This window comes from Diospyros lotus, chromosome 6 (genome assembly GCF_014633365.1).
Source record: "Diospyros lotus cultivar Yz01 chromosome 6, ASM1463336v1, whole genome shotgun sequence".
Classification (NCBI taxonomy): domain Eukaryota; kingdom Viridiplantae; phylum Streptophyta; class Magnoliopsida; order Ericales; family Ebenaceae; genus Diospyros; species Diospyros lotus.
The window spans coordinates 31,143,540-31,168,505 of NC_068343.1; the positions used below are offsets into that span (position 1 = coordinate 31,143,540).

General features: G+C 39.6%; 1 protein-coding gene across 1 annotated transcript in view; it reads left to right on the forward strand.

Moving 5' to 3' along the window:
- Window positions 1–24,966, forward strand: part of LOC127803409 (uncharacterized) — a 109,906-nt gene that overhangs the window by 55,334 nt on the left and 29,606 nt on the right. The window contains exon 6 of the mRNA XM_052339609.1: window positions 5,338–5,517. Within this exon, the coding sequence (XP_052195569.1) occupies window positions 5,338–5,517 (180 nt within the window). The remainder of the gene's footprint in view (window positions 1–5,337; window positions 5,518–24,966) is intronic.

Here is a 24,966-nt window from a genome sequence, read left to right on the forward strand (position 1 = left end):
TTATATGTTTTTGGGGATTGCTAGGGAGATTTGGGAGGTTGTAACACAAACTTACTCAAAGGTACAAGATGCATCTGTTATCTGTGAAATATTGAAATTAAGACCAAGCTTAGTGGGGCTAAACAAGGTGGGATGCCAGTTATGGAGTATTATAATTACATGAAAGGCCTTTGGTTAGAGTTGGATCACTATTAAAATATTAAGATGATATGTAAGGAGGATGCTGTGACCCTTAATCAAATAATGGATAGGGTCGGATTGTTAAATTCTTGGCTGAACTTAATCATGAATTCGATCAAGTTAGGGTGTAGATACTTGGTTGAGAGAAGCTACCATCCATCAACAAAGTATTTGCCATGGTAAAGAGTGAGGAGAATAGGAGGATTGTGATGCTAAAGGAGGCAACCATTGATGTCAAACAAGGGCAATGGACCAAGGAAGTTAGGATGGAACAGCAAGTAAAACCTGGCAGCAAGGATGGCCTATGATGCACTTTCTGTCGGAAACCTAGGCACACTCGAGACACTTGTTTTAGGCTACATGGAAAGGAGGCAGCTCTCAACAAGCTTGGTGGGTTTAAAAACTTGGCTCCAAAGAACCAAGTCTACCTATCTCACAAAACCCAAGAGGAGGGAAAATCTGGAGAAAAGACTGATGCAGATGGAAGCCCTGACACCCAATCCAAGTATATTCACTACCTACCAGCCACTCAACACCTCCAAACAAATTACTATTGCCAATGGGAAATCAGTCCCTATTGTTGGTCAAGGCCAAGTTAACCTTTGCCCAAATTTATCTCTTAAATCTAGCCTACATGTCCCTCAATTATCAGCAAACCTTCTCTCAATCCATCAACTCACAAAGGATTTGAATTGCTTAGCCATTTTTTCTCCTAATGGTTGTGAGTTTCAGGAACTGAAGATCGGGACAAGGATTGGAGCTGCTAGGGTAAAGGATGGGCTGTATTGCTTCATGGTGAAGGACTCTCATCCACCTAGGGACCAGCTACAGGTGGCATACTCAAACAATGCAGCAGATCACTCAGAAATATGGCTGCACCATTACCGCCTTGGCCACCTTCCATTCTCACTTTTGAAGGCTATGTTTCCTACTTTCTTTAAGTCTATAGACCCTAGCATATTTCATTGTGATATATGCATCTTAGCTGAACAACACCGTGTTTCTTATTCAATCAGTAATAAAATTAGTTCAAAACCCTTTTCCTTAATCCATTCGGATGTTTGGGGGCCTTGCAAAATCCCTAATTATTCTTGGGCAAAATGGTTTATCTCCTTTATTGATGATTGCACTCGCATGACATGGGTTTTGTTGCTTAAAGATAAGGCAGCCATAGGGATAATATTACCAAACTTTTGCAAAATGATAGGTACCCAATTTGGAACCCCTATCCAAAAATTTAGGACGGATAATGCCCGTGATTATTTCAATCATCATATGCATCAATTCTTCCAACAATAAGGGATTATCCATGAATCTTCTTGTGTTGACACCCCACAACAAAATAGAGTGGTCGAACGGAAAATGAGACATCTCCTTAATGTGGCCCGTACCCTACTCCATCATCATCACGTGCCTAAATTATATTGGGGGAAGCTGTCCTAATTGCTGCATTTTTGATTAATCGGGTGCCAACCAAAATTCTTAACCATCAAAGCCCCATTGCATGCCTAACTACACATTTTCCTGATTTTAATGTGCACAACTCTTTACCTCTTAAAGTATTCGGTTGTGTGGCCTTTGTCCATATTTCCAAACAACATAGAGATGAACTGGATCCAAAGGCAATCAAATGTGTATTCTTAGGCTATTCACCTACCCAAAAAGGATATAAATACTACCATCCTCCTACTTGAAAACTATATATCTCTAAGGACATTACCTTCATTGAAACCCTTCCATTTTTTCATTCCTCTATCACTAGTCACCAAAGGGAACCTGCTTATGGTGACCTCGATGATTTTTGGAATACCACTGACTGCAACCTATCAATTCCAAATCCAGCCATTCCAAACCTAGCCTTTGATGTCATATCAATTCCAAACCCAACCTTTGCCCTTGCTTCCAAACAACCTCCTCATTCCAGCCTAAATTCCCAACCTTCCCATATCACTGACCGCAACCTATCTTCAGGTACTGGCAGCCATATAGAAGGACCAGATCATGCTAAAGTGAATGAGGAAATAGCCACTCAAGTGCTGTGACCTCTAGTATGGTTTAAGGGTTCACCCTATGTTTATAAGCGAAGGCAGCCTGACTAAGAACCCCAGCAGATCCAGTCCTCAATTTCTAGTCAAGGTAATGATCTCACACAACCCATTCCCATGACTTCTACTGAATCTATCTTTGATAATCTAGACCTCCCTATTGCTGTTAGAAAAGGGGTGAGAAACTGCACAAAACACCCCTTAACCAATTACATCTCTTATCACCGGCTTTCCCCAAAACATAGGAGCCTCCTGGCATCCTTAGATGCAATTATCATTCCTAAATCAGTCCAAGAGGCACTAAAGGATCAGAATTGGAGAAATGCCATGATGGAAGAAATGGGGGCTTTGAAAAAGAACCACACATGGGATCTTGTATCCAAACCAAAAGGGGTTAGTCTTGTTGGGTGTAGATGGATTTTCAATGTTAAGTACAAGGCATATGGCACCCTTTAAAGATATAAGGCAAGGCTTGTGGCTAAGGGATATACCCAATCATATGGAATTTATTATCTCGAAAGATTTGCCCTAGTAGCAAAAATGACCACGATCAGAATCCTCTTATCTTTGGCAGCCCATTTTGAATGGAACCTACAACTAGATGTCAAAAATGCATTCCTTCATGGAGACTTAGAGGAAGTATATATGGAATTACCACCAGGATTCCAAGAAGGAAATGAAGGATAGGTATGTTGCCTAAACAAGGCCCTAAATGGCCTTAAGCAATCACCTAGGGCATGGCTTGGCAGGTTTTCTAAAGTTATGAAAGCTTTAGGGTATTTTCAAAGTAGATGGGACCATACTCTCTTTGTAAAGCATTCAAAGGAACGCAAGGTAACAATTCTTTTAGTGTATGTTGATAATATGATTGTTACAGGTGATGATAAAGAAGAGCATGTCAAACTCAAAGAAAAATTGGCCAAGGAGTTTGAAATCAAGGACTTGGGCACTCTTAAATATTTCCTAGGCATTGAGGTTGCCTACTCCAAAGAAGGGATTTTTTTGTCCCAAAGAAAATATGTACTTGATTTGTAGACAGAAACAGGTATGTTTGGTGAAAAAAGATCTAAAATTCCAATTGAACCTAATAGCAAATTGTGGAATAATCCAAACAGTCAAATGGTGGATAAGGGGAGATATCAAAGACTTGTTGGGAGACTAATCTACCTATCCCACACAAGGCCAGGCATAGCATTTGCAGTCAGCCTTGTGAGTCAATTCATGCATAATCCAATAGAGGAGCACATGCTAGCTGTGAGGAGGATCTTAAGCTACTTGAAGACCACTCTAGGCAAGGGAATTCTCTTTAACGTAAAGAAAGAATTGGACATCAATGGTTTTTCAGATGCAGATTATGCAGGTTTAGTAACAAATAGAAGATCTACAACTGGTTATTGTATATATCTAAGGGGAAATTTGGTATCATGGAGAAGCAAGAAGCAGATTGTGGTAGCGAGGTCAAGTGCAGAGGCAGAGTTCCCGGCCATGGCCCTAGTCCTATGTGAGGTCTTATGATTGAAAATCATTTTAGAAGACCTAAGGATTCAAAATCCAAGGCCCAATTGAGATAAGGTGTGATAACCAAGCAGCTATCAGCATAGTCCATAATCTGGTTCAACATGACAAGACTAAATATGTTGAAATTGATAGACATTTTGTAAAGGAAAAATTGGAAGCAGGTTTGATTCGGTTACCTTATGTGCCTTTAGAGGATCAAGTAGCAGATATATTGACCAAAGGGTTGCCAGCAAAGAGATTTGATGATTTGACAAACAAGCTTGGAATGTACGATATACATTCTTTAGCTTGAGGGGGGTGTTGGTGAAGATAGAGTAGAAGATAAAGATAGAGTAGCAGCTAGAATTATCCACAACTAACTTACTGATTTATGTTTTATTTTTTTATAAATTAATTGTTGTAATCTAGTCCTAAAAAGTAAGGAGTAATCTAGTCCTATATTTTACGAATTATCTAGTCCTAAAACTTAGGAGATTTCTTAGGAGTTGTTCTCTATTTATATTTGTACATTCATTCCTTGTAAACGCGAGAAAATATTCTTCCTTTTTCCAATTATTTAACAATAACTAATTCAAAGTTTTTTCATAATGGCTGCTTTAACATAAAGATTTTAAGATAGTGACACCAGTGTTTCCTTCTGGTATGTTTAATACCTGACTACAAAGGGTTTTTCATATATTATTGGATGGGGTGCTACCACTTGAATTGGTGTCTTGTGGCTTTAAGAGACCTAATGTCTTTAGTATACTTTACATCCAGTTATCTCTATCTTAATTTGAAATAATGTCATCAATGAATTGTCATAAAGGTTATGTACATATGTGTATGCATGGCTTATTACATTTATAAAGTTTTTTTTCTTTTATGCTTCTTATGCCTTTTGTGTACTTTATTTCCACATGTTTGAGATATTGTCTTAGAAATGTTTAAAGATATATTTGAAGATTATCAGTGCATCGGTATAAAGGTTTAACATTGTTACATTGACAATACAATTTATTTTGAGATGAGTCTGTGAAGCATCTTTCTAAGTGTCCAAAATTATTAGATTTATTGTTAAATTACAACTGCATTGAAGAAGTGACAAACATATTAACAGGGCAAACAGTTGGTTCCTAGAAGTTTCCATGACACTTATATAAGATATGATTGAACTCTGGGAACTATCCCATGTGGAACTTGTGGATTGAACAATCTGATGCAATGGGGGTAAGGATGCAGGATATGTGTTTAATATGTTTAACTAGGAATACACACAAATTTTGTTTAGGAGTTTACTATTGAACCATGGATTTGACTAGGTAGTCTGCACTTGTTTGTGGATATCATCTTACCTTATACAAATGGATGTTGTATTCAAACTATTTGAAATTTGTCCATCTCCTGCTGTTCTTGAGCTCAAAAATTAGATGAGTCCAACATTTGAACAAATATCTGTACACGTGCTGAAGTCAATGTAACTTGGGATGAGAGTCACCCACTAAACTTGAGGTCATAACTATTTAGGAAGCAAAATCACAAACCTTGATTTTGCTCCCATTCTCATTGATCCCTGTGGATGATTATTCTGAGAATCTAATTTAATGATATGCAGGTTAGCTGGTTTAGTTTTGATCCTGATTACCATGTGGAAAGAGAGCAAATGTGCTGTTATCTTACACGTACTACAAAGAACACTCATCAAATAATTAAAGAAAATTTGCATGAAACTCCCACTTATGGAGGATGGGTTGAAGCAAAGGGGCCTAGATATTGCCCTTCCATTGAAGACAAGGTAGATTTTATGCTTTTGTAAAATATGCCTTTGTTTTGGTTTCTTAATTTGCCATTCTTATCATGAATCCTTCCTCCCAACTAAGTTTGTGATTGGAAGATATTTTGTAGAGTTATGTTGTTGCATGCGGTGGTAAATTTATAAACCATTGATTTATAAAAATAAAAAAATAAAATGAAAAAAAATTGTACATTTTTAATGGTGTATGAACTTTGTGTTCATCTTGTCCTTTCAGTTGATAAGATTTTAGAGGACCTGGAGATAAATTTTCATGGAGAAACATGGAAAACGAAATGAATTATTATTTGATGGAGTGGGGTGTAATTTATTTCACTATTAGTGTTGTCTAAGAGATAACTTTTTCTATTTGCCAAATATTAGACAATTTGTGGTGAGCAGTGGAAGGGAGGCATGGGGCTGTGTGGCTAATATAGAATTTATCAGTGTACCCCAATATGTTTCTCTACTATCACAATTCACAAAGCAGTGAACCATCATCTAGAGACCCGAGGTACAGGTATGAGAGCCCAATTTGCATGAAGGACAAGTATGAAGCTTGTGCTAGCTTTGGCATGATTTCCATCCATATGCTTTCGCATTATTTGAGAATTTTAGAATGCGCACATGAACTTATCTTACTCATATCTTATAAAATGTCCAGAATTCCATTTCCTGGAATGCAGTCCTGTTCCTGTTATCACAGAGAGCTTTCTGTCAAACCTTGGTCCCATTTACATAGCTCAAAAACAGTTCAGGGGACTTCATGGCGCAACAAAACAAAAAAATTAGCGTTTGCTTGCACTGTCTATTGCATTTGGAATGCTAAGAATCGTCTAATTTTTGAGGGTCAGCATTCTCTTGTTGCTGATATCATTAGGAAGATTAAAACACATGTATACAGAGTTCTTTTTTCTTTGTATCCTCATGTTTTGATTGTTTCTAATTTACCAGACCACGGGTATCTAATTGCCCTTTTTGTGTGCCTGGGGATGCCTAGAGTATTTGTACAGTTCATTTTTGATCAATACATATTTATTTACTGATAAAAAAAAAAAAATAGTTTGCATTTTCATCAGAGTGCATAACAACATATCTCATGCATTACATGCCAATGCACATATTTCACGCAAAGTATCCAACATGCTCGTGCTATTCACATATGTTAAGAATAAGTGATCTTACCACAAAATGCAAAAATATAGCTGGTCCTTGCACTAATGCATAATCAACACTTGCAATACCCTTAAACTTGTGCAGTATATATTACTATCAAATTTTGCATCTAGTATGTGTTGCTTCTGAATTTTATTCATTTTGTGGTAAACTCGTGGAATATATATTCCTTGCAGTATGCAGTGAGCATTAGTTGCCGTTCTCATGCTTCCACAAAAGTATCTTCTGATGTGGGCACCATTCTGAGTTGATTGGCCCAATATTCATGACTGGCATTATTTCTTTTTTGATCTATAACAATTTTATGTTCCCAGTGTCTGACTGCTTGAAAGTTTTTTGTCACTGACATTACGCGTTATTCTACCTAATACTATTCTTAACATCTATATTCCTTTTGTTGTCTATTTGGAAATTTTGTTAATTGACATCCGGAATTGACTGGGATTAGTATTTGTAAAATAAAGAATGTTGATATATATTACTTCTCTTGAACGGGTATACAAGGATTATATACTTGTATCCTACTCCAAGGAAAGGAAAGAATACATTCTAAAGATATGCAAAACATCTAAGAATATATATACAAGATATATAGTTGCCTAATCTAAAGATCATATCTTAACATTTCGCCTTTGCGTAAATGTTGAATGTGCCCAGCTTACTACATTTGTAATTCACATGAGAACCTTTGAGCAACTTAGTGAACAAATCAGCTAATTGATTATTAAAACTCACAAATGTTGTGCCAATATCTCCCGAATGCAACTTTTCCCTAAAAAAATGACACTCAAAAGTTTGGTTCTTTCATAGAACACGAAATTAGAAGTAATATGCATTGTAGCATTATTGTTACAAATCAATTACATAGAGTTTATCTAAATGATTCCTAGCTCCTCAATCAATTGTTTCAACCACATAAATTCACATGTTATGGCCATTGCTCTATATTCAACCTCTGCACTAGACTTGGCAACCACTTTATTCTTACTTTTTTCAAGAGGCTAAGTTGCCACCAACAAATACATAATATCTAGATGTGGATTATCTACCACTAGGAGTTCCTTTCTGTATATCCCATAATATGATTGTCTATGATCTAAATATAACACATCTTGGCATCTGTTTATCCCATAATATGCCTATGTTTGTGATCTCAATATAACACACCTTGGCCTAGGGCACCTTTAATATTCAAAAGGATACGAATCATTGCATCCCAACAATCACAAGGTGAATCCAAAAATTGACTTACCACACCCGCAATAAATGAGATATCAAGAAAGGTGACTATGAGGTAATTAAGTTTTCCAACCAATCGACAATAGCTCCAAAGGTCAGAAATATGCTCCCCTTATCTTGATAACAATTTGATTTTTGAATCCATGGTTGTATCTATTGGTTTGCATCCAAGCATCCCTACCTCTTCTAGGATATCCAAAGCATACTTCCTCTAAGAAATATAGATGCCTTGCTTTGATCGTGCTAGCTCAATGCCAATAAAATATTTCAATTGATCCAAATCCTTTCTTTGAAATTGTTACTAAAGATGTGTCAACTAAGCAATACTAACATCATCGTCCCTTGTGATAACTATATTATCAACATAAACCACTAGAAGAATGTGGCTACTAGACTTAGAGCAACAAAAGATTGAATGTTCAGCCTTGCCCTAAGTTAACTTGAACTTAGTTAAACTGAACTCGGCCCACCAAAGGTGACATACCATCCTAAACTCCACTTAATTAACAAAATCGTGACATACCATCCTAAACTCCACTTAATCAACAAAATCGGGAGGTTTTTCCATATAAACCTCCTTTTGTAAGTAGGGATGGCAATGGGTCCCAATTACCCATCTAAAATTTAAACAAGTATAAAAATTGAGATATAGGTATAAGGCTTATTTGAAAATTTGTTAAAAAAGTATGTAAATGCCCAATGGGTCCCAATTGGCCATTTAAAATTAAAACTTGTATAAAAATTGAGATATAGGCATAAGACTTATTTGAAAATTTGTTAAAATAAGTATGTAAATGGGCAACCCATTGTTATCTGTATTTCCAAGTCGTTGTGAGGAAATGCATTCTTGAAATCTAGCTGATGGAGAGGCTAGTTGAACATAGAAACAAGAGAGAAGAATAATCGAACAGAGGTGATCTTGGCCATTGTAGAGAAAGTGTCCCCGCTCATAATTGAGGCCAAAAATTTGTGTGCACCCTTTGGTAACAAGTTAAGCCTTGAGTTAATCAACTTGGCCATCTAGACCAACCTTAACTATATAGACCTAATGCCATTCAACAATAGTCTTACCTGGAGGGAGACATACCAAGTAATTTATGAAAAATCATAAAGAAAGGTGACAAACTGACAAAATTTTGTTTTGAAGGACCAACTAGGACCCCACACATCAAAATGAACAACTAAAATAGGAGAATTGCCACGCTTAATGACATTACTCAGGGAGGAGCAATGATAGTGTTTGCCAAGTTGGCATAACTCACACTCTAAGGTAGAAGATTGGACAAGCTGAGAACCATCTTCTTTAGACTATATAAAGATTAGTGCCCTAACCAACACTGTACCTTTGGTTGAAGAAGTAGCAGTGCAAGACACATATTTAGTACATCCAAACAGATACTATAATCCCCAAGACTCATGCCCCATGCCAATTGTCAATCTTATCCTCCAATCTTGAACAAAGACAAACTCAAATAAAGAGGTTATGGAATAGTTAACATGACAAGTGAGTTAACTGATAGTAAGTTATAGGGACATTACTGTTGAAAGATGTGCTTATGCTAAGCGAGTATTGCAAGAGATCCATAAGGTTTTCAAAAACATTTTTCGAAAAAAGATAAATGCAGCGGAAATAAAACCAAAAAATCTCTTACTAACTCAGTTGTTTTAGCCATGCGCATATTTTTCATTAAAAATGAAAAGACCAGAATAGTAACTTTTACCTTATGGAGAGAGGTTGTTGCTGGTTGTTTCTTTTGTGCTATGTCCTGAACCCTTTGGTCCTCCTTCATAAGCTTCTTCATGCCTCCTTCACGAATAGCTCCTTATCTGTTTTACCTTGGCTGACCAAGCCTCCTCCACAAGAAGGACCAAGTTAGTCCACACTAAAGCTGCAACTAAACCTTTGTTGGTCACTTGTGCGAGACAAGATCGAGCAAAGGTGATGGGAAGATGGTTGTAGGTTCTTATCAAAGAAGGAAGCTCATCACATGAGAAAGGGTCAAAGAAGGACAAGGAGAAGACAACAAGGAGGGAAGCTATGCAAAAGGCAAGAGCTAGAGCAAGAAGAAGAAGAAGGTTGAAGACTCTCTTAAAAACCAAACTGTTGAGAGATTAGTTTAAAACCTCTTCCTTGTGGAGACATTCTCCTTTTCCCTCCCAATTGTCCTCCTTTGTCTCTCACTTCATTTAATGCACTGATTAGTGCATCTAATGAACTTTTTTCAGAGGTTTTAATGCTCTGTTGACGGAGAAGATGGAAGAATGGCCTTGTTTCTGAAATCCCGCCGAACAAAACTATCAATTGTTTCTAAGGACTAGTTGACAGTTTCTCAAACTTATTCGATCGGTCGATAGTTTTGTGTCTTCAATTGAAACTTCCTTCTAATTTGCACTTAGGCCCACTATTAACTCTTAATAACACTTCCATTAACTCTTAATGGAACTTAGATCCCCGTTAACTCTTTAACGACATGCCTGTTAACTTTTAATGGTATCCCCATTAACTCTTAACGATACTTTGATCCTTTGTTAACTCTTAACAAAATTCAACCTCATTAACTCTTAATGATGATTAAGAACTCATTGCTAGCTAAGCATTACTAATTTAGTGCTTAGCTTTGCGGGTGCATAACCTTCTAGGTTCACTGCCAAATAGCAATCAAGAAACGTCAAACCTCTTTGATGTCGATCAAACTCTTTGACCTATTTTGAGAATCTCTCCATCTTATCAAAATACCCCAAAAGGTCTTGAGTAACAACTAGCATTATATCAAGATGATCTTATAAGGTAATGAAGTTATATTTCATGTAATCTCATTTTGGCTGACGATTATCATGTAATGCAATCCTCCTATTAACTACATCTCGATTGAATGAGAGCCATGGACTGATTAAGTTCACTGGACTCAATAATTATGCCAAGATTTAATTTGATGTGATCGAGATGACACATTAGAAACTCTGTTTTGGTTATTCATACCCTAGCTAGGGGTTTTACCAATGGCAATGATGACGACAAGCAGGGCTCCCAAGTGGCAAACTCTAAAAGAAAAGTGATCCTGGCGTGCGCTAGGCGACTGTCGCCGGTGAGGCCATATGAAAAAAGAAGGCCTCCTCTTAGTCGAAGTGATGGGGAAACCACCAAGCAACCCCTCACCACAGTTTGTTCCAAAGAACGGGTAGCCGAGAAGGAAGATGGACAGAAGAGCAGAGAAAGAACAAGGAGTGTCAAGGAAAATAATGCACTAGCGCCTCGGTTGGAAAGTTCTAGCATGTCCGGTGACCATTTATCGCAGATAGGTGCTGGGGGGCGTCAAGAAAATGATGAGGCTCAAGAGGATATAACGACTCAAGGGCTGGAAAAAAACACCAGATTTGACGAGGAGTATACACGAAATTCGAACAGCAAGGCAAAGGTTAATGAAGCTAGAATCGTGATGATTAATGAGGGCTCTGAGAATGGGAGTAAACTCATGCTTGAGGAAGGTGAACTGTTGGACAAGGAGCTCAACTTTTGTAACATTCTTGCATTGACGAATGGTATTCCTAGAAGAAGCGATCTGGAAGAGCTGTCTTTGTCCATGATGGTCGGTCGGGACTCCAAATCTTCGTCGCCAAGAGCTTCGTCACTAGTAGGAATGTCGCCTCGAATAGTAGACGAGGTCAGCATGCAGATCTCACATGGTGGGGTGGATTAGTCCAGTGGAGAGAATATTAAAGGTAGTGACAGTGGGGACGAGACCATGAAGGACGAGAACTAGAAGGAAGCTTGGACTCCCCTTCTTCGTTCAGGGACGCGGAACACTGGCGATGGTCCAACTAGGAGCCTGGAAAGGCATCATGCGGTGGTGCCGATGGTGGTAGAAACTTCTCTGATGGATGCCGAACTTGGCAAGGCAGAACCTGATGACTTGGGCAGCTAAGAAAATTCTTATCGTTTTCAGCATAGGGACCTTCAAAGTGTTGAGTAGTCGCTTCATGATCGGCTGATTTCCAGGGATCTTCACGTGATGGAAGGGAGAAGGAGATCGTTGGAGGTTGAAGCAGGTGGGCCGATTGCTGAAGGTGATGGGCTTCACCCGTGAGTGGGCTCTGGTCTTGATTTAGGTAAGTGGGTTCCAGAACATGGCCAACATGAATTAAAAGGTAAAGCCCAGCACACTAATGGGACAAAGCAGCAAGCCCATGGGTCTTTTATTAGTAAATAGTAGCCATCCTTTTTGAATAAGCCTAGGCCCACTCATTTGGCTGCTTCCATACAACCCAATAAATCATGGGCGGATATAACTGAAGATTGGATTCACTGTGCTCCCACGCACCTTGATTATTTCCCACCTTTAGGTACGCTTTCGGATATTCCTCTTGTTCAGTTACCTAGTGACGTAATTGAAGAATGCACAAAATTTTGGAAGAATACTCTTGTAGGATATTTCATAGAAAAGCGACTTCCTTTTCTGGTTGTTCAAAATATTGCAAAAAAAATGTGGCAACGCCATGGTCTCATTGAGGTACTCTCTAACAATTGTGGTTTTTTCTTCTTTCGCTTTGATTCTTTAGACAATATGCTTAAAATCTTTGATGCGGGTCCTTGTCATTTTGCAGGCCGTCCTGTCATTTTAAAATGCTGGGAGCCGGGCATGAATATCTCTAGAGAGTCCCACACATCGGTTCCAGTATGGATTAAAATCCATAATCCCCCTCTTGAAGGATGGTCCCTTAAAGGTATTTCCGTTATTGCTAGTTCAATAGGTCGACCCTTGTACGTTGATCCTATGACTGAGGAAAGAACTAGATTGGGGTTTGCCAGAGTGTGTGTCGAGGTGAGTGTCAATTCCAGCTTCCCCAAATTTATTGATGTTCAACAAGGAATGGATGATCTCACAGGTGAACCTAGGATATCCTGGCTACCTATTGAATATCAATGGATGCCATCCGTGTGTTCCCACTGTAAGGTTTTTGGTCACCCTATCTCTCGTTGTCTGACTCAGCCTCAGCCAAAAGGGAGTGAAGCTAGAGTCGTGTATGTGAAGAAGAATGATCAGAATCCCTAGAACACTGAAGATAATCAGAATGAACATGATCGTGAAGGTTTTATTATGGTTCGCGGAAAGAAAGGAAAAACTAATGAGAGAAAGGATAAGGCAATTGTTAGGGAGGAGGAGGTAGGGCCATCTTCTAGACCTTCTGAACCTGACTATTCCTCTATGAATATGGTGGATTGCCTTGAGTATCATACCGTTACGGTTCCTTATGACCCTAAGGATATCGACGATCAAATAAAAAAACAATAAATATGGTGTCTTTGGTGAAAATGAAAAGGAAAAGAATAAGGACGCCCCTTCCGCCACAGAATCTCAGGGAGAGGCTGTTGAGAGGGACGACCAGAGGGACTCTAGTGCTAGAGAGGTTCAGGGTGATGATGACTCGGAGTTCGATAGGGTGACGAGTACAAGCTCGGCAGGGAGTAGGTCGAGAACAAGAGCTCAAGCAAAAAGGGAGAGGAAGAAGAACAGAGAGGGGGGTGGGAAGCATCAGGAGTCCAAGAGCCTGGACCTTACCCTTCAAGAGTGTTAATGATGCAGATTGCTGCATGGAATGTGAGGGGTCTGAATCTGTCCCCTAAGCAGTGGGAGGTTCGGTCTCTTATCTCTCAATATAAGTTGTCTTTAGCTTCCATTTTAGAGTCTCGGGTGCGGGAAAGGCAAGCTGGGGAAATTTCTCGAGCTATTATGCCCACTTGGAAATGGATTTTCAATTACGACATGAATGATGGAGGTTGGATTGTTTATGATCCGTCAGCCATTAATTTAGTTGTTTTGAGTAGGTCGGATCAGTTCGTTCACGTCAGAGTGACTAGTCCTGATATTATCACCCCTTTCTTCCTGTCTTGTATTTATGCTCAGAATGAAGAGGTGGACCAAGCTCACCTATGGAACTCTCTGAGAGGTGTGGGGTTGTCTTTGGTTAACGACCCTTGGATCCTCCTTGGTGATTTTAATGTTTGTCATAATAGTTCTGAGACGAGAGGTGGGAACACCTCTTTGTCTTTGGATATGTGCAGATTTAATGGGTTTCTTTCCTCGGTTTCTCTTCAGGATCTGGCCTTTAGTGGTCCAAAGCTGACGTGGAACAACAAGAGGTTTGGTGCAGAGAGCATTTTTCGGAAGCTGGACAGAGCCCTTGTGAATGATGGGTGGTTTGCTAGTTACCCTGAGAGTGAGGCTCTTTTCCTTCAACCGAGAATCTTTAATCATAGCCCCGCCGTGGTTTTCTTATCTTGTACCTCTCGGAATAATGGTAGCCATTTTAGATTCCTCAACCACCTTGTCGACCATCCTCTTTTTCTTGAGAAGGTGGCTAACAGCTGGAGCAGGTGGGTTCCTGGGGTCCCTATGTTTCGAGTTGTCCAGAATCTCAGGGTGGTTAAAGGAGCTATGAAGACTCTTAATAAGTCGAGTGGCCATGTCTCTGATCTAGTTTTGTCTCTCCGAGATAGTTTGCACAGAATTCAGTGAGAGATGCAGGATAACCCTCATGATCCTAATCTTCGCCAGCGAGAGCTTGATCTTAATAGGGATTATTTGGTAGCTCTGGCGTAGGAATCTGATTACTTTCACCTTAGAGATCGGATAAGATGGTTTGCGGAGGGAGACCGGTGTTCCTGCTTTTTCTTCTAGTCCATGTTAGCTCGGCAAAATAATCACCATATCTATACCCTCCAAAAAGAAGATGGATCTGTTGTGGATACTAAAGAGGAAGTGGCGAGTTGTATGGTTTCCTACTTCCAAAACCTCTTTGGTCACAATGCCCGTTTAGCCCCTGTGTCCCTGGAAGAGATTGCCCCTTTTATTGACAAACGCTTGTCGCAGGGTCAGTGGGGGGGCCTTATTACTGAGGTCTCAGAGGAGGAAATTCAGGGAGCCTTGTTCAGTATGGGGGATGATAAAGCCCCTGGGCCGAATGGATTTACTGTTAAATTTTTCAAGAGGGCTTGGGGGATTGTGGGGCCTGATGTGGTAGAGGCTGTTAGGAGCTTCTTCTCCTCAGGCTGTCTTTTAGGTCAGATGAATGCGACTATCATTAATCTGGTTCCTAAGGTCCCTTACCCTGAGTCGCCGTCCTAGTTTAGGCCTATTTCTTGTTGTAACGTCTTGTATAAAGTCATCACCAAGATTTTGGCCAATAGAATCAAACCCGTGCTTTCTGGTCTTGTGAATGAGGCTCAGGCAACATTCGTGCCTGGGCGCTCGATTGGGGATAACGTCTTGCTCGCCTAGGAGCTCATGCTCCAATATCACCTTCACAAGGGGCCTCCTCGATGTGCGATGAAAGTGGACCTAGCAAAAGCTTACGACACTGTGGAGTGGGACTTTCTCTTGACTTTCCTTCATCTTATGAATTTCCCTCTGCAGTTTTGTAGCTGGATTCGGGAATGTGTCACTACTCCTCGTTACTCCATTAAAATCAATGGGCAGTTAAACGGTTTCTTCCCTGGTGGTCGGGGCCTTAGGCAAGGGGACCCTCTATCTCTTTATCTCTTCGTCCTTGTGATGCAGATCTTGCATGGCATTGTTAGCCATCAGACGAGGTCTCCAGATTTTCTGTTTCACTAGAAATGTGAGCAGACTCGACTGGTGATGCTCATGTTTGTAGACGATCTCCTCTTATTCTCCCATAGCGATCCTGTTTCAGTGGGTATCTTGAAATCTTGCTTGGAGAGATTCTCTGGTTTTTCTGGCTTTAGGGCCAATGCTTTAAAAAGTGATTACTTCGTCTCTTGTAGAGACGAGTCCTTGAGGGAGAATATTTTGACTATCTCGGGTTTCCAAAGAGGCGTGCTGCCTATGCGGTACTTGGGGATGCCTCTACTTTCCACCAAGTTATCATATGGGGATTGCCGACCTATCATTGATAAGGTTAAGAATAAGATTTGCTTTTGGCGAAGTAGGTTGCTCTCCTTTGGGGGCTGCCTTCAGTTTGCTTAGTCTGTTCTTTCCACTATCTATGTGTATTGGGCCTCTGTGTTTATTTTGCCGAGACGGGTGATCCATGAGATTGAGGAATTAATTTGTAATTTCTTATGGAATGGTGATGGAGCTGACCCCCATAAAGCTAAAGTGGCTTGGCGGGAGATCTGTTGCCCCAAGGTGCAAGGGGGTTTGGGTCTCAAGCCTCTCTATGTCTGGAATCAAGCCCTTGTCGCCAAGCTAATCTGGCATTTGCTCTCAGGCAATGGGGATTCTTTCTAGGTGAAGTGGGTGCATACCTATTGAGTTAAGGGGGCGTGCTTCTAGCTCCTTAAAGTGCCGTACGCTTGTCCATGGTACTTGAGGAAGCTGCTCTCCCTCAGGGGAGTTGTGCGTCCTAGAATGCGGTGGAAAATTGGGGACGGTTGTAGCGTGTTCCTTTGGCATGATCAATGGCACCCTTTGGGTGTGCTTATTGATTGTTTCTCTCGCCAATTGCCTTGGCAATTATGCATCCATACCTTGGCCAAGGTCTCTGATTTCATTGAGAATGGCTCTTGGAATTGGCCTAACCTTTTCCCCTGTTCGACTTACGATCTTCTTAGGAACCACCTTCCTAGCCTTCCCCGCTTTTAGCGTAGGGATGAGAATTTTTGGCTCCCGACTGCGAATGGTGTCTTTTCGGTTAGGGCTGCGCTTAAGGACTTTCAGGAACAATGTCCCCGGGTTCCTTGGCATAGGCTTGTGTGGTCATCGGAGTGTATTTCAGCTCATTCTTTTATTTTGTGGTTAGCGATTCGGGAGCGTCTCTCTACACTTAATCGTATTAACCTTTTTTTGTCTATTCCGAATAGATGTTTCCTTTGTAGGATGAATACGGAAACGCACAGTCACCTTTTTTTCAAGTGTCCTTATTCTAGAGAGGTGCTGACATGCTTCTGCAGATCAAAGAAATTCAATTGGCCTTGGTGTCGATGGGATACTAGTGTGCTTTGGGCTGCTGCTAGATGGAGTGGCAAGGGTCTGTGGCAAGTGGCGAACAAATTGGTGCTTTGTGCTTTGGTGTATTTCACCTGGAGGGAGCGCAATAACATGTGCTTTCGTGATCAGGAGAGATCTGACTCTCAGTTGGCTCATCAGATTCAATGCGATGTAAGGGCTCGCTTGACGACTCTCCAATTCAGATCGTCTATTCAGAGTTATGCTCTTTGTCATATTTGGCAGCTTCCGAGGGACCAGGTTTTCCCTCTCCATTGAGTTGCTGCTTGCTTGCTGTTGGGAGCTAGCTTTTGTGATCCTAGAGTCTCTTGTTTAACGCCAGTCCCTTCGGTGCCTTGTGTTTGATGCAGCCTCTCCAGTTGGGGCTCGCTTCATTTTCAGTTTTCCTACTCGTGATCAGCACAGCAGGCTTGTTCTTCCGAGATAGATTGTTGCTTTCGATCACACCCAGGCTTTTGTTTATTTTTTGTACATAATGTCTTTTATTTTGCTTCTTCCTATTTTTTTCTTATCTTATTTTATTTTTTCTTCTTTTGGCCCAGAGGGTGATCGGTGTTGTGTTCTTGCCCCTGGTTTTTTTGGTTGGTTCGGGGTATGCCTTGGCCTTGGTTTGTAGCTGATTCGGCGTTGGTTTTTTTGTTCTATGAATCTCTTACTTACAGAAAAAAAAAAAAACTCTTATTGATGATCAAGAACTCATTGCTAGCTAAGCATTACTAATTTAGTGCTTAGCTTTGCGGGTGCATAACCTTTTAGGTTCATTGCCAAATAGCAATCAAGAAACGTCAAACCTCTTTGATGTCGATCGAACTCTTTGACCTATTTTGAGAATCTCTCCATCTTATCAAAATACCCCAAAAGGTCTTGAGTAACAACTAACATTATATCAAGATGATCTTATAAGGTAATGAAGTTATATTTCATGTAATCTCATTTTGGTCGACGATTATCATGTAATGCAGTCCTCCTATTAACTAACATCCCAATTGAATGAGAGCCATGGACTGATTAAGCTCAATGGACTCAATAATTATGCCAAGATTTAATTTGATGTGATCAAGATGACACATCGGAAACTCCTTTTTAGTTATTCATACTCGGGCTAGGGGTTTTACCAATTAACCACTAACAAAGATCACATAGAATGTTCACTTCACATCGAAAGTTAATTTATCTTATCCAGTAATCACTTGCCTCCATACACCAGTAGAAGAGAGACCACACAGTGAACATTTTCACCTCACAATTGGATGGCTCCACTCACTAGCAAATCTCCGACACCAGCATAGAAGATAATTGTATCACCGTAAATCTGAGGATCAGTTACACAATCGCGACCAATAACAGATCATTAATCCTCTTATCTATGTGATTTGCTATTCACTTCATATTCAACAAATGTTCAACCAACATCCATCCACATGTTTACTGTCTACATCTCATGCTGTATGGCATGTGACCCACCATCCTTTATCATTAGTATTTCATACTATTCAAAGGTAGTAAACTATATGCTAGTCCATAATCGATTAATCAAAGTCCCCATTTGAGAAATCTAAGGACTAGGAACACTTTAATAAATCTTGTATTGAGGAACCTCACCACAATATTCTTAACAATCTAAGAATAAGGTCTTTGACAAGAGATCTAAGGACTCAATTCATATAAAACTGGAGAGGTATGAATGGGGATATGACATTTTTATTAATTTGCAGGAATAAATCATATTACGCAATAGATATCATCTAAATCTAGCATCATGGCATATCACTAACAACGGGTAAATTTAAAACAAATGATAAAGGAAAAGTATGAAGGGGTTTTGACACTCTCGATACTCTTGATTGAGGCTTGAGAGCCATCAACCAGTCTAATAGTAGGTAGAGATCTTGAACTTTGGATATGAGAGAATAAAGAATTATTACCAAGCATGTGGTTAGTAGCACTCGAGTCAAAAATCCATGAACCAAAAGAAGATAAGGACTGTGTAAAACATGCAAATGGATTACCATTATTATCAAAAGATGCTATAGATGAAGTGGCCTACAATATTGTTTGAATTGGGCATACTCTCCCTCAAAGATAGTAACTAAAGAAGATCCACTAGGGTTAAGCCATCCTGGCTTTTTGAATTATAATGGGTAGCTTGAGCTATATTAGTTGCTTGAGCTGGGCATCCATGCAAGTTGTAATAAGTATCTCTGGTGACTGTTACACAAGGGTTGAGGACGACCACGTCCACCACCATGGAGGCCATCATAGTGTCTTCGGATGGAGTGACTCTTGTTGGTGAAGCCACATTTGGGGTGTTATTGATTGTGGATGACATTATTGAGATTTTGTAGGTTGTTTTAACAAGATTAATGAGAAAAAGAAACACAAATTTGATGGAGAGAGCACAAATTTGATTGCATTGGATCTAAGTAGATCTAAGGTTGTTAGCTTCATTTTTGGGTTGTTGATGGTGGAGACAAGAGTTGTGACAGCAATGAGAGGAACTCGAGAAGACGAGATCTAGAGAAGCAACCTCAAGATGAGAAGTTGAAATCGATCGCAAATGAGATCTAGCTTGCCTCACATCTTGTTGCATTGCATTGGAGTCAGATTGCCTTGCGTTGTTTCAGAGTTGTTGCCAAGGATCCATTTGATACGCAAGATGATGCAAACGTTAGACTTGAACACACCATGATTGGGAGGGCATGTGGCTAAAGAGAGAAGCTCAAGCATGTCAACGAGAACTAACAACAACAGTAGTGGCGGAGGCTGTGTGAAGTTAGGTTTAGGGTTTCTATTTTTTGAATTAGGGTTTCTAATTTGACTCCAATACCATGCAAAATAAAAGAATGTAAGTATATTACTTATTTCTTGAATGGAGTATACAATGATTATATACTTATGTCCCACTCTAATGAAAGGAAATAATATATTCTAAAGATATACAGAAAATCTAAGAATATCTATACGGGATATATAATTGCCTAATCTAAAGTTCATATCTTAACACTATATGTGTAATGCTTGGGTGTGTAGAGGTGTTTCTAGCATGGTTCTCAATCTGTTCAGCATGATTAGATCAAGTTACTGAAGCTGAACAGAAAACATATCAATGTAACTCGTTTCAAACTCTTATCTTGCATCCCGCATACATGCTAAGACCAGCCAACAAGTAATTTACCCATGTCTGCTGGAACAATTGGTAGTGATGGAACGCACTTAGAAATTATCAAAGACAATGTCTAATTGAATACAAAATGAATGTGTACAATATCCTCTTATAAGGAGAGGATTATTAGCAAAGAACGAAAGAAAAAATAGACAGCATCCTAACATCCTAATTTACATTATTGCCTTTCTATATTTACATAATATTTACATAAAACACTGATCCTAGAGATCAGCCTTAATTGAGCATAATTCTAGCACTCCCCCTCAAGCTGGTTTGTAGATATCGTCCATAGCCAGCTTGCCAATAAGTTTATGAAACTGCTTCTTGTGGAGATCCTTAGTCAGAACATCAGCAATTTGTTCGGTTGTTGGAAGGTATGGCATGCATATTACTCCAACATCGATTTTCTCCTTGATAAAATGTTTGTCCACCTCTATATGTTTTGTACGGTCATGTAACACTGGATTATGAGCTATAGAGATGGCAGCCTTGTTGTCACAGTAGACTTTTATAGGTACTGAATGAAAAAACTTTAGTTCTTCAAGTATTCGTTTGATCCACATTCCCTCACAAATTCCATGGGCAACAGCTCTAAACTCTGCTTCTGCACTACTTCTAGCCACTACTTCTAGCCACTACATTTTGTTTTTTGCTTCGCCAGGTGACTAGGTTACCCCCAACAAAAGAACAATAGCCCGAGGTAGATCTCCAATCATCAACACTTTCTGCCCAATCTGCATCAGTGTAAATCTCAACTTGCAGGTGACCATGTTTCTTGAACATTAACCCTTTGCCAGGTGCCCCTTTTAGATACCTTAGGATTATGTAGACCACCTCGAAATGCTCTGGCCCTGGTGAGTGCATAAACTGACTTGCCATACTAACTGCAAAAGTAATATCAAGCCGTGTATGAGACAAGTAGATTAACCTACCCACAAGTCTCTGATATTGTTCTCTATCCTCCACTTCATCAGCTTTAGCAGCCTGTAGTTTCACATTAGGCTCAATGGGAGTCTCCGACATTTTGCAACCGAGCAAACCTGTTTCTCCAAGAAAATCAAGAACATATTTTCTTTGATTGACAAAAATACCTTCTTTGGATTTTGCAAACTCCATCCCAAGAAAGTATTTTAGACTTCCCAGGTCCTTAATTTGGAACTCCTTCGCAAGTTTCTGCTTAAGGGTTGCTAATTCTGTCTCATCATCACCAGTTAAAATAATGTCATCAATATAAACAATCAAAATTGCAACTTTACCAACTTTTGAGTGTTTATAAAATATAGTGTGATCTGTCTGACTCTGAAGGAAACCATAACTAGTAACTGCCTTTCCAAAGCGTTCAAAGCATGCTCTTGGTGACTGTTTGAGACCATACAAGGATTTCTTCAGCCTACATACTTTGTCACTCCCAAGTTTCTTTTCGAATCCTGGAGGCAAACTCATGAAGACCTCCTCTTCAAGATCACCATTAAGAAACGCATTTTTGACATCAAGCTGGTGTAGGGGCCAATCTAAATTTACTGCAAGAGACAATAGGATTCTGATAGAGTTTATTTTAGCAACAGGAGCAAAGGTCTCCTGGTAGTCAATTCCATAAGTCTGTGTGAAGCCCTTAGCCACAAGTCTGGCTTTGTACCTATCAACACTCTCATCCGCCTTACACTTTATTGTAAACACCCATTTACATCCTACTATTTTCTTGCCTTTGGGCAAATAAACTATCTCCCAAGTGCCACTTCGCCTTAGAGCATTCATCTCCTCTATGACTGCTAATTTCCAATTCGGATCATCCAAAGCTTCCTGTATATTCCTTGGAACAAACAAGTGTGAAATCCTAGATGTGAAAGCTTTATAATTTTTTGATAGTCTATGGTAAGAGAGATATTTAGCAATAGAATGCTTAGTGCAACTTTTGACACCTTTCCTAATGGTTATAGGAACATCGAGATCAGGAATAGTAGAAGAATCAACTGGGGAACTATTGGACACAGTTGAAGGAAGTAAACTAGAAGTTGAAATGAGATTTCTTGAACTTACAGTGCCATTGCTCGGGTTGTCAAACTGGTTTTGTGCAGAGTTGATATTCAGGTCTTTGTTCATTTGATGAAATCTCTGCCTAGTATAAACCTGAAGCTCAGAGTTTAGATCATGATGATCAGTCTGTAGAACTTCTTCCCCTGCACGAGAAACCTTTTCACTGGGCACCAAGAACTAGAACCAGAATCTCCGAAGTGACCATTATTGGAACCATGTGACTCTTGAGTAGGACAAATGGAGTTTGGAAGTGGGACAGAAACATCCCAAAAATTATCTTCAACTCCATGGTTCTCCCCCTGAAGAGAATTTTGGGAAAAATAGGGTTGTTTTTCTGTTAGAAGATGTGGCTGATTCATATTCCTTATGAGGCTAATTCATGTTGATTCATATTCCTTATGAGGCTGATTCATATTGTTTCATATCCACGGGAGTCCATGAGAGATTTATTTAATTACTTTGCTTTCCTTATTTAAGAGATTTGATTGTATATTATGTCTTGTATCTTTTTTGTATATTTCTTTCTATATTCGGTTGTTGTAGCCTTCCTTTTATTTCTTGGTAGTTTCCTAAATCTGCATAAGGTAGGCTATATAGTTTCCTAAATCTGCATAAGGTAGGCTGTGCCTATGCTGTATAAATTTACATCTTGTGCTGCATCTTAATGATAAGTCAGGTTTTTTATTCTTTTCTTGACATGGTATCGAAGCCTTGGGATTAGTCCTAGGCCTGTCGAGATTGTAAAGCATGGCGGCCGAAACTGAAAAATCAGTAGGCATGACTGATGTTACAGAAAGTTCTAGTCAAGGCACTGGGAGGGAACTTTCGATCAGTCATAGTATTGGAGGAGAACTTCCGATTGTCCAAGCAGCCTATAGGTTGAATGGAAAGAACTAACTCAAGTGGTCCCAACTTATCAAGACTTTCTTGAAAGGCAAGGGAAAATTGAGTCATTTGGAGGGATCTGGACCGCAGGAGACTGATCCTATGTATGATGCATGGGATGAAGAAGATTCATTAGTCATGTCTTGGCTATGGAACTCCATGAATCCGGAGATTAGCGATACCGTTATGTTCTTAACAACGGCAAGGGAGATATGGGAGGCGGTGAAGATTACCTATTCGAAGGTACGTGATGCCGCTCAGATTTATGAACTTAGGACCAAGGCAGCAGCAACCAAGCAAGGGAATTGGTCTATCACCGAATATTCCAACTTGTTGCAGACCTTGTGGCAAGAATTGGATCACTATCAGTGCATCCAAATGAAATGCAGTGAAGATGCAGCAGTCCAAAAGAGATTTGTAGAGAAAGAGCGAATATATGATTTCTTGGCTGGATTAAATTTAGAATATGATGCTGTTAGAATTCAGATTCTTGGTAAGCCTGATCTACCCTCCTTAAATGAAGTAATTTCTATTGTACGTGCAGAAGAAGGTCGAAGAGGAGTTATGTTGGAGCATAGTCACTTGGAGAATTCAACTCTATTGACTCTAATAGGAGCTGGACGTGAAAGAGGGATTAAAGAAGATAAAAGATTTATGGATGCAAGCTGGACCACAAACAAAGATAGTTTGTGGTGCACTTTCTGCAAGAAGCCAAGGCATACAGTCGATAAATGTTGGAAGCTTCATGGGAAGCCAACAAAAGGAGGACAACAACCTAAGGCTAAGGTTCAGGCCTACACTGCCAATGGTCAACAGCCATCTCATATGACCAACTACAGTGACCAAGAGCATACAGAAGGCAAAGAAATAGGATTGATGGGGCTCAAACAGGAGGAGATTGAGAAGTTAAGGAACCTATTGGGGTCTCTTGAAAAAGAGCAAGGTGTTAGTGCTTCAAATCTTGTCTTCACAGGTATTACTTTCAATTCTTGTTGCTTAAATGCTTCAGATTTAGGTTTTAAATCACACTGGATACTTGATTCCGGTGCAACCGACCACATGACCCATTCTTCACACAAATTTCTAAACTACAAACCATGCCCCAGTACTAAAAAGATTGTGTTGGTTGATGGATCTCTAACTACTGTTGCTGGAATATGGGATATCCTTGTTAACAATTACCTAATTCTGAAAGATGTTCTCCATGTCCCAAAACTCTACACCAATCTCATCTCTATTAAAAAACTGACCCAAGACACTAATTGTCGTGTTATTTTCTATCCAAATTTTTGTGAATTTCAGGAAAAGGACACGAGGAAGAAGATTGGGCATGCTAAGGTGAAAGAGGGGCTGTACTACCTTGAAGAGTCTAGTGGGCTGAGTGATAGAAAACATTTTTCTCCTATATCTTTTTTAGCTAAATCCAATAAGGATGTTTTATGGCTTCATCATTTTCGCCTAGGACATCCATCTTTTATAGTTCTTCAGTCTATGTATCCCTCTTTGTTCAAGGGATTAGATAATAGTGATTTACACTGTGATATTTGTCAATTTGCTAAGTATAAAAGAGTTTCATTTCCTCTTAATAATACTCGATGTGCTCTTCCTTTCAACTTAATTCACAGTGACATTTGGGGTCCTTCTTCTATTCCTAGTATTTCGGGTGCTCGATGGTTTGTATTGTTTGTGGATGATTGTACCCGGGTTGTGTGGTTGTATCTTCTAAAGAACAAATCAGAAGTATGCACCATTTTTCTTAATTTCTATACCATGATTAAGAATCAATTTGGTATTGGAATTAAAAGAATGAGAACTGACAATGCCAAAGATTTTTTCAACCAAACTATCTCTTTTCTTTCAAGAGATGGGTATAATTCATGAGTCTTCTTGTGTTTATACCCCTCAGCAAAATGGAGTAGCTGAGAGGAAGAATGGACATTTGTTGGCAGTTACAAGATCCTTGTTATTTCACAATAATGTGCCTAA